Source organism: Chiloscyllium plagiosum, chromosome 37 (assembly GCF_004010195.1).
Source record: "Chiloscyllium plagiosum isolate BGI_BamShark_2017 chromosome 37, ASM401019v2, whole genome shotgun sequence".
Taxonomy (NCBI): domain Eukaryota; kingdom Metazoa; phylum Chordata; class Chondrichthyes; order Orectolobiformes; family Hemiscylliidae; genus Chiloscyllium; species Chiloscyllium plagiosum.
The window spans coordinates 30,314,589-30,325,180 of record NC_057746.1 but is presented as its reverse complement, the minus strand read 5'-3'; the positions used below and the strand labels follow the sequence as shown (position 1 = coordinate 30,325,180).

Sequence of the window (10,592 nt, the reverse complement as noted above, 5' to 3'; positions counted from 1 at the left end):
TAGCACTAAGTCGGCAGAAGGGCTATAAGAAACTATGTAGGTGTCTGGAGAATGCTTTGGTATTAGGTTGTCATGTGTGGCCACAGCAAGTGAGTGGCAGGACGGGGTGTGTGGGACAAGGCCTAGCAAACAGAATATTTAATAAAATTGCTGTGACAAAGTCTCAAAGAACGCTGGCACAATGCCATCCTGCACCCATCACCCTCTCCAGATTGGAGACACAACATTCTGGACAGTTTATCCCAAGGATGGTATCATTAGATGGCCATGATTTGGAGATGTACAAAGTTAAAAATCACACAACACCATTTAAGTGTTTCCAATTAAACCTGTTGGACTATAACCTGGTGTTATATGATTTTTAACATCATTACATGGGACATTTTTCAGCTGGGGAATTCAATGAATCTGGAATCATACAATAAGTTAAATTTAGCTGATACTGATCATGAAGTTCCTGATTGTTTTACTAATATCCTTCAGGAAAGGAAATCGATCAGACCCACAGTGATGCGATTGACTTTGACCTGCCCTCTGACATGGCCTCAGAGGCCACTCAGTTATATCAAACTGTGACAGAAAGAAAAAGCCTGTGGATGTACCCACACCACCCAGACCAGAGTGGATCAAGAAAGCATCTCACTACCACCTTCTCAATGACAGTTATGGATGTGCCATAAATTCTGGCCAAGCCAGTGATACACATGACGCAAAATAAATTTCAAAAAGGTCTCATTCCTCCCCAGAGATTGATTAGATAATGTTTCATTCTTTATCCGAGAATCAGTGGTTAAATAAGTGATTATTCCTAAACAGACAAAAATGAACTATCATTTTCACTCTACATTCTAGTACATATTAATTTTAGATGGTTAGACATCTGCTACAGTTACAATTAATTTCAATTTATCTACTGTTTCTCCTTAATTTACAAACATAAATCTCATCTTTTGATGGCCTATTTTGCTCCTACCTTTAATCATTTTGTCCTCTTTTCTGTGGACCATTACATCAACAGTAATTGCCATAATTACAAGGCTGACAAACACCGAGAGAATTACCAGCCAGATATTGGTCGCATTGACTTTGGCGAAGAACTCATCTGGGGTTAAAAAAAGAAAGGAATTAGTATCTGATTTGTAATGTCCAAAACAGTGAGTTTTCCTCCCAGATAACATCAGTTAATCAATTCTTACCATAATCTCTGTTGCTGATACAGGTAAATAATACCAGTAACAAGAAGGGTCTCTATTGATAGAACTTGGAATCACTTGGATTCCAGGTGAAGTTCTGAACAAACATTTGTTTCTCAGAATAACACTCAGCCAAAACCACAATACTGAGTGTCCTTGGTCCTAATCTCAACCCAGTGGCTACAGCTGGAATATGAAATGTGGACATTGGGTGAGGACACATCAGGCCAAACTTCAGGGTTGTGGATGGTCAATTCACTTCCCAAAGTTTCAGGTTTAAATATGAAAAGCAGCCGATTGGGTGTAGTCCAGAGAAGAATCAATGCTCATGATCCACACCCAGTCTGAGTTATTGTCTTCAGGAGAGGAGAAATATTGCTCATCAAATTGTTACTGAACTCACACCTACCTGATATCTGGAGATGAGACACTTGTCCTTTGCTCAATAACTGGTTTTCTATGAAACATGAAAACCTGTTTACAGAATCACTTGTGACATCAATATAACTCTGGACGGTGATGAGGCCTGTGGAGTCCTGAATGAATTCTGTTTCAGACTGTGCTGTCACATCTTCTCCTTCCCCATTTTCCCAGTGTATCAGTGGCTCAGGATACCATCCGTCTGACTGACACACAACACAAAGTCCTCCTTTGCTGCTTTCCTCCACGTGAACCCAAGGCTGGTGTCCAAACTCTGCAATTAGGGTTTAATCAATCATTTAACTCATATTCGTTGTTAAATGTTTAATTTAACAGCACATAACCATTTTAGTCCAGAATGGCACCGGCAGGAGGAGTTGGTAGTGGTGGTGTTGGGAGTGGAAACCAGAGCAGTAGGTCGGCATGTGATGTGAAGTAAAGGTAGTCATTAAGTCAAGTCAGTCTAATAGGAAGAACAGGCAGGACCTGGTTAATGAACACACCAGGACTGGTAATCTGATGTATATTTCATGTAAGGAGTATAACAGGTAAGGTAAATGAGCCTAGATCTGGATTAGTTCATGAAACAACAATTACAGAGAACAGCCAATACAGAGACTTGATTGAGAGAAAGGTGGGACTGTCAGCTCAACATTCCAGGGTTTAGATATTTCAGGCATAATAAAGAGGGATGGAAAAGGGATGGGCAAGTTGCATGACTTATTAAGGAGAATGTCAAAGCTGCACTAAGAGAGGACATCTTGGAGGGATCATCCAGTGAGGTCATATGAGTAGAAATCAGGAATAAGAAAGCTTCAATCACTACCAAAGGCCTCCCAATAATCAGTGGGAAATAAAGGAGCAGATATGTAAGCAGATCATGGAAAGGTATAAAAACAACAGAGTTGTTGGGGAGAGTAATTTTAACTTCCCCAATATTGATTGGGACTCCCTTAATGCCAGGGAGGTAGACAGGGCAGAATTTGTTTGGAGGTTTTCTTGAAACAATATGTAGATAGTCCAATAAAGGGAGGGGCCAAATTAGACTTTGCATTGGGGAATGAGCCTGGCCAGGCGATTGAAGTTTCAGTGGGGTCCAGTTTGGGAACACTGATCATAATTTTGTAAGTTTTAAGGTAGTTATGGAAAAATAGTATTGGTCCTTAGGTAAAACTGGCAAATTGGAGGAACTTTAATGACAACAGTATTAGGTAGGAACTAGACAAATTAGATTGGAGTGGCTGTTTGAGGATAAATCTACTTCAAACATGTGGGAGTCTTTGAAAGGCCAGTTGATCAGAGTTCAGGTCAAGCACGTTTCTGTCAGGATAAAAGATAAGGTTGGCAAGATTCAGGAACCCTGGATGACAAGAGAGATTGAAAGTTTAGTCAAACATAAAAAGGAAGCATACATAAGATTTAGGAACCTGTAATCAGATGATCCCTTGAGGGATATAACGGCAGAAATAAAGAACTTTAACAGGGAATGACAAGGGCTAAAAGGGCCATGAAATGGCCTTGGCCAGTTGAATTAAGGAGAATCCTAAGGCATTTTGTCTCCAAGGAGCAAGCGGGTTGCTAGGGAAACCCAAAGACAAAGGAGGGAACGTATGCATGGAGCTCCAGAAAGTGGTCCTTCAAAAGTACCTTATGTTATCACTCACCAAGGAGAAGGACACAAGATGATGGTAAAATTAGGATGCAGTCTGTTGCTATTCTTCCAGTATTAAAAAGGAGGTGATGTTGGAAAATATTGAAACAGGTAAGTCCCCAGGCCCTGATGGGATCTATCAGATGATACTATGAGAGGCAAGGGAGGAGATTGGTTGGGCTTTGATAACAATCTTTATATCCTCTCTGGCCGTATATGACGCCCCAGAAGACCTGGAGAAAAGTCAATAATTATTCCTTTGTTTAAGAAAGGTAACAGCGATAGACCCGGAAATTATAGGTCAGCGAGCCTTACATCAGAGGTAGGGAAATTATTGGAGAAGATTCTTAGGAACAGAATTTACTCACATTAGGGATTGTCAGCATGGCTTTGTGCAGGGGAGGTCTTATCTCACAAAGCTGATTGAGTTTTTTGGGGGAGTGATGAAGATGACTGATGAGGATGGGGCAGTGGATGTTGCCTGCATGGATTTTATGACAAGGTCCCTCATGGTAAGCTGGCCCAGAAGATTAAGTCACATGGGATCTATGATAGGTTGGTAAATTGGAGACAAAATTGGCTTGGTCATAAAAGTTAGAGGGTAGTTGTGGAGGGGTATACTTCTGACTGAAGACCTGTTACCAGTAGTGTTCCACAAGAATCAGTGCTGGGACCTCTGTTGCTTGTAATAGATAAATGACTTGGATGAAAATGTAAATGTTCTGATTAGTAAGTTTATAGACAATGCAAAAATTAGTGGAGTTATGAATAGTGAGGAAGGTTGTCAAAGGATTCAGCAGGATTTCCAGGGAGATCAGTTGAAAAGTTGAGTGGAGGAATGGCAGGTGGAGCTTAATCCGGAAAATTGTGAGATGATGCATTTTGGAATGCCAAATGCAAGAGGAAAGTATACAATAAATGATGGAATCCATCGGAACATTGATATGTAGAGATCTTGGGTAGCAGCCCAAAGCTCCCTGAAAGGGCCAACACAAATGGATAAGGCAGTAAAGAAGATGTACAGCATTCTTGGGACATTGAATATAAAAGTTGGCAAATCATGTTACAGCTGTTTAAACTTTACTTAGGCCACATGTCGAGTATTGTATGCAGTTCTGGTCACTAGACCACAGAAAGGATGTGGAGACTTTGCACAGGATACAAAAGAAGCTCACCAGGATGTTGATTGGATTAGAGTGCATTAGCTAAAAGGAGAGGTTAGACAAATGTAGATTGTTTTTGCTGGAGCATTGGAGGCTGAGAGGCAACCTGATCAAAGTATATAAAACCAAGTGAGGTGATGTATAGGGTGGAGAGTTGGATTCTTTTTCTGAGGGTGGAGCATAGGTTTAAGATGAGGGGGAAAAGTTTAAAGGAGATGTGCGAGGTGTTTTTTTAACACAGACCTGGAAGTAGATGCCTGGAATGCAATGCCAGGGAGGTGGAAGGAGCAGGGATCACAGCAATATGTAAGAGGCAGTTAGACAGATACATGAACAGGTAGGGAATAAAGGGATAAGGACCAGGTGCAGATGGGATTAGTTTAGAATGGCATCATGGTCAGCACAAACATGGTCGGCCGAAGGGCCTGTTTCTGGGCAGTACTGTTCTGTGTTCTACATTTTCATATGGAATTAACTGTTCCTTTCTTGACCACCTAAATATTGAAATCAGAGGAGGGTAATTTTAGCTGTTGGTGCTAATTTTAAAACAGGCAATATCGGAATGGTGCATAATGTTTCAATCTCTCCGATCATAACCAGTTCTCTCCCTGGTTTCTCAGCCAGGAGGTGATCACTGAATATGAGTCAGATTATTTATCCTATTCTGAATCATTCTGGACTCCTTCATCTCAACTTCTCTCAAACTCCTTTTTAATAACTGCCACCGTGATATACAACTGTTTCTGTTTCAGTAAATTATTACTCTCTTGTAGCTCCCTGTTCCATTTCAGATAATATCAAACACACCAACAAAGACAGCCCAAAGGTTGTATGGTGGAAGATTGTCTGCTCGACTGAGGCTGAAAACCCATCCATCTCGAAACCATGACTAAAAACCAAAAGGTCATTGCCAAGTGTTGCCAAACTCCTTCCAGAGACCCTCTTCACCACTCACCATCTTTCCCCAGCTTCAGATCCAACGTTAGTGTAGTCTGTACCCACCGACATCAGAGAGTGCTCAAACTGCTTCAATCTATTTTTGGTGATTTCAGATTTTCCATCAATTGAGAAACTGATCCTTGAACTGGAGTTCACTGAGAGCAGTCACTGCTCCCGGAGCTGGGGCGTACTGAAAGATTCCCAATTCCAGGAGCTGGGGTTTACTGAGACATTAGGAGAATGTGAGGAGTGCAAATGCTGGAGATTAGAGTCAAGATTAGAGTGGTGCTGGAAAAGGACGGTAGTTCAGGCAGCATCCGAGGAGCAAGAAAATCGACGATTCGGGCAAAACCCTGTCATCAGGAATCCACTGAGTGATTCCCTGCTCCCAGAGCTGGGGTTCACTGTGTGATTCGCTGCTCCCGGATTTGGGTTTCACTGAGAGATTCCCAGTTCCTGGAGCTGCGGCTCACTGAGAGATTCCCAGCTCCCGGAGCTGGGTCCACTGAAAGAGTCATTGCTCCTGGAGCTGGGGTTCACTGAGAGATTCCCTGCTCCTGGAGCTGCAGCTCACTGAGAGATTCCCAGCTCCCGGAGCTGGGTCCACTCAAAGAGTCATTGCTCCTGGAGCTGGGGTTCACTGAGAGATTCCCTGCTCCTGGAGCTGCGGCTCACTGAGAGATTCCCAGATCCCGGAGCTGGGTCCACTGTCATTGCTCCTGGAGCTGGGGTTCACTGAGAGATTCCCTGCTCCTGGAGCCGGGCGCACTGAGAGATTCCCAGTTCCTGGTGCTGCGGCTCACTGAGAGATTCCCAGCTCCCAGAGTTGGGATTCACTGAGAGATTCCCAGCTCCTGGAGCTGGGGTTTCATGAGAGATTCCCAGTTCCCGGAGTCGGGTGCACTGAGAGTTTCCCAGCTCCCCGAGCCGGGTCACTGAGAGATTCCCAGCTCACGGAGCTGGGGTTTCATGAGAGATTCCCAGCTCCCGGAGTCGGGTGCACTGAGAGTTTCCCAGCTCCCCGAGCCAGGTCACTGAGAGATTCCCAGCTCACGGAGCTGGGGTTTCATGAGAGACTCCCAGCTCCTGGAGTCGGGTGCACTGAGAGTTTCCCAGCTCCCCAAGCCGGGTGCACTGAGAGATTCCCAGCTCCCGGAGTCGGGTGCACTGAGAGTTTCCCAGCTCCCCAAGCCGGGTGCACTGAGAGATTTCCAGCTCCCGGAGTCGGGTGCACTGAGAGTTTCCCAGCTCCACAAGCCGGGTGCACTGAGAGTTTCCCAGCTCCTGGAGCTGCGGTTCACTGGGAGATTCCCAGCTCCTGGAGCTGAAGGTCACTGAGAGATTCCCAGCTCCCAGAGCCGGGTCACTGAGAGATTCCCAGCTCCCAGAGCCGGGTCACTGAGAGATTCCCAGCTCCCGGAGCGGAAGGTCACTGAGAGATTCCCAGCTCCCGGAGCCGGGTCACTGAGAGATTCCCAGCTCCCGGAGCTGAAGGTCACTGAGAGATTCCCAGCTCCCGGAGCCGGGTGTACTGAGAGTAATTGTTCCTGGACCTGGGGTTCACTGAGAGATTGTGGACACATACAGATTCCCTGCTGTCAGCCTCTTCGAGCCCTTGTATCTATATTCTCCTCCTTGTCTCTTGCCACCCGTGCAAAACAGAGGCAGTGTTTTAGGCTGGTCTTGTTCAGGTGGCCAACACACATGCTGCAGCTTGCAGTTGTTTGACTGTTGACCTTCCAACCTGTGAGTCTTACACATCACACTGCAATATGGCCAGATTTACCTGCCCACAGGCTCAACAACCTTTGAGCTGCCCAGTTGTGACAGAATAACCCCAGCAGCTCCTACTTCCCCTAACAGCAGGTCTGCAGGGAGGGTGAAGGATTGCTTCCTTATCATCCACCTTCAAAATCACCTTAACTCATCATATTTCACCATCTGCCAAGGTAGGATGCAAGCCCAGGCTCCCATGATGCTCCCTGGGTCGCAATCCAGTGATATCACCTCTCCTATTAAAGGAATAGAGCCAAACTGTATACTTTACTCCAGATGTAGCCTCACAATGCCCTGTACAATTATAGAAACCATCTCCACTTCATATTTCATTTTCCTTTGCAATAAACAACATTCAGTTTGTCTTCCGAATCATCTGCTGTACCTGCATTCTATCATTTCCAGGTTGAACTATGGACACTAACATCTCGAATAGTCCAGCAAATGGTTTGTCATTTTCATTTTCCATTAGCAAGCAGCTTATTATTTGCCATTCATGACTTTAAAAATGTTCTAATCCAAATATTCAGCGACCAGTAACAGTTTACAATGAGAAAGACCAACCTTCAACTTTCAGATCTATCACTGCTTGGTCAAGGTGTGTTTTGGAGTCAATGTAACACGTGTAACTCCCTTTGTCTGATCCTTTTATCTTCTTCAGTTTCAGAGAAGCATTTCCACGGGGAAACTCATCTTTAAACAGTTCTGTCCTCCCTTGATAATCTTTGTCCTGTACATCAGGCCGATCCTGTCCTCCAGTGTATAAATGAACTGGTGAAGCTGAGTCTGATGTAAACCATCGAACCTCTAAGATGTTCAGAGATATAGCTGGGACCACTTGGCACTCTAGTACAACATCTTCACCCACAGAGACTGTGATGGGATCATCTGGTGTAAACACGTGGAATATCTCTGGCAAAATACAAAATAGCAAACAACTCTGTACTCTGACTGGAGGAACAGATTTAAACTTCAGGAAGACATTTTAAAGGACACAAATAAAATTCTGTTTTTTGCCTGACTAATTCCTCCAAAGATTATGAGTTTGAAAGGCACATAATAAAAGAAACAACAGTTGTATAAAGCTTACTATATCTATACCCTTTTGGATTATTCACACACTGATTGGTTCATTGAACAGCTTATATGAATAGATTGGGTTACAAAAGGGAAATTCTTTCTAGTAAACTGAGATTTATAGAGTGTCACGATGGTTAATTATATTCTCTTTCAAAGGTTATTGTGGGTTTGGGAAAGCTGGGAGAAAAGTGAAAGATCATTTGTCTTTTTAATTTCAATGATAACTTTGTGAATCACCAAAGGAAATGAATCATGATGTACTATGATGAGCCACATTGTTTGAATGTCCAATACAAGACTCCCCAAATAAGTTCTCCACTCCAAGTTCCAAATTTCTCAGTGATCACTAGAAGGGCTGAGGAATCCTACTGTAACACTGTGAAAGTCTCCCGAACCAAATGCAATAATCCCTGCTGACACGTGAGAATTGCTTGCCCCAGAAAGCACAAACTTGAGAAGTATCTGCAAAGATACCAACCCCTTCAAGTACTATTGAATGGAACACATTGAGGCCAAGTACAAACAGCAGGAAGAGCATGCAGTATCCACACTGTCAAATCCATCCATCCTAAACACCACATGCCCCATCTGTGGCAGAGTCTGTGGCTCCAGAACTATTCAGACACCACAGAAGCCCAGCTGAGTGAAAGCATTCATCTTCAGCCCTGAGGGACTTCCAAGCAAGAAACAGAAAATGTAACATGGAAGTCTTCCCCGATAATAACACTGGCCGTGAAGCAGTTCTCAGGCACAAGAAGCTGTAAACTCAGCTCCTTTGTGGGTATGACGTTTTGGATGAAAAATGAAGCAGAGATATTTCCTCAAATGATGAAAGCAAAATACTGCAAACGCTGGAAATCTAAAAAACCAGAAAATGCTGGAAAACCTCAGCATGTCTGAGAGTATCTGCAGAAAGAGAAGTGGAGATAATGTTTCAACTCCAGGATGATTCTTCTTCAGAATTATGTTTATCGGTTTATTCTCTCCATAGATGCTGCCAGACTTGCTGAGTTTCTCCAGCATTCTCTGTTTGATTCCTCAGTTCATCCCTGTTTGCTCAACAACTGACCTCTTTGTACTTCATGGTTTTAAACAAAAACAGCATGTGTTTGTATAATCCAGCAGTGTCCCAGGCACTTCACAAGAATGGTACAAATGTAAACTTGTCATTAACTCATATCAGACAGATTAGGACAGACAGCCAAGAGCCTGGTTACAGAGGGAAATACTATAAAAACTTTTAAAGGAGTAAAACGAGTCTGTGAATCAGAAGTATTTAACAGGAATTATCGAGATTAAGACCTCAGTGGCTGAAGGTATGGCCTCCAATGATGGAGCAATTAAATTTGGAGATACCAACCAAAGTAGAATGAGATGAGTTTCGATCTTCCGGAAGGTTGTGGGCAATATTCTCTTTAACTTGCACGGTAACTTAACACGTTCAAACAGCAAGGGCTGGCCCTTTAAATTCATACCAATGCATGGCCACACATTTTAGAAAATCACCTCTACACCTAAAACCAAGTTTTGAAGGAATGTTGGTTGGTTGTGAAGTTGGAGAAGATTACAAAGATGGGCCTTCTCTGGTAACTTGCTGCACATCGAGCTGTGCAAATTGATGCTGCTGAATGCAATGGGAGCATGTTATCTGAAACCATCATGAGATACATCTGGAGGAAGAGCAGATTGAAGAATAAATGGAAGAGGGTTCATGGGTTTTCCCATGATCTGAGGGTTTTAGAATTGTGAAAACCTTCATCATAAACTACCTCAGCTGGTGAGGAGACACTTGCTCCAAGCTGAAATATCAGGAACAATTTACAGTAACAATTCCATTGCTTACCTGACAGTACAGTGTGAAATCCAAGAAACATCACAAGCCCGAAGTGTCTTCCTTGCAAAGTTGGAAGGAATTGATTGAAGTGTCTCATCTGAAATGAAGTCCTTGATGCATTTCTTAAAGGAGAAAGTGAGGACTGCAGATGCTAGAGATCAGAATCAAAAAGTGTTGTGCTGGAGGACTCTCCTGTTCCTCGATTGCTGCCTGACCGCCTGTGCTTTTCCAGCACCACACCTTTCAACTCTGTATTTCTGAAACAGCAACAGGACTGCAATGTCAACGTAATGAGCCAGATCATCTGGTGCTGATGCACATCACAGCAGTGGTCACTACATTCTTACCTTGTTGTGCTTTTCCAATGGGTCTTCTGATCCCAGCTGCATCACCACGTGTTCAGTGCAGGGATTGAGGAGAAAACTGACAAAGAAGAGCAGCAGAGAAGGTACGGCCCAGGTTACAACACCAGCCGCTACAATCAACTAAAATTTTAAAGGTCTTGGTATTTCAGTGGGGACATTGGGTGGGTGCAT

The 10,592-nt window shown here is 43.6% G+C and overlaps 1 protein-coding gene across 1 annotated transcript; it reads right to left on the bottom strand.

Moving 5' to 3' along the window:
* Positions 1 to 370: 370 nt before the first annotated feature.
* Positions 371 to 10,171, bottom strand: LOC122541554 (butyrophilin subfamily 3 member A2-like). Its single transcript, XM_043678383.1, has 5 exons — positions 10,066 to 10,171; positions 7,707 to 8,054; positions 1,603 to 1,887; positions 974 to 1,102; positions 371 to 408 (listed from the first exon to the last, which is right to left on the bottom strand). The coding sequence occupies exons 1-5, from the start codon at positions 10,151 to 10,153 to the stop codon at positions 371 to 373; spliced, it is 888 nt and encodes a 295-aa protein (XP_043534318.1). The 5' UTR covers positions 10,154 to 10,171.
* Positions 10,172 to 10,592: the final 421 nt, after the last annotated feature.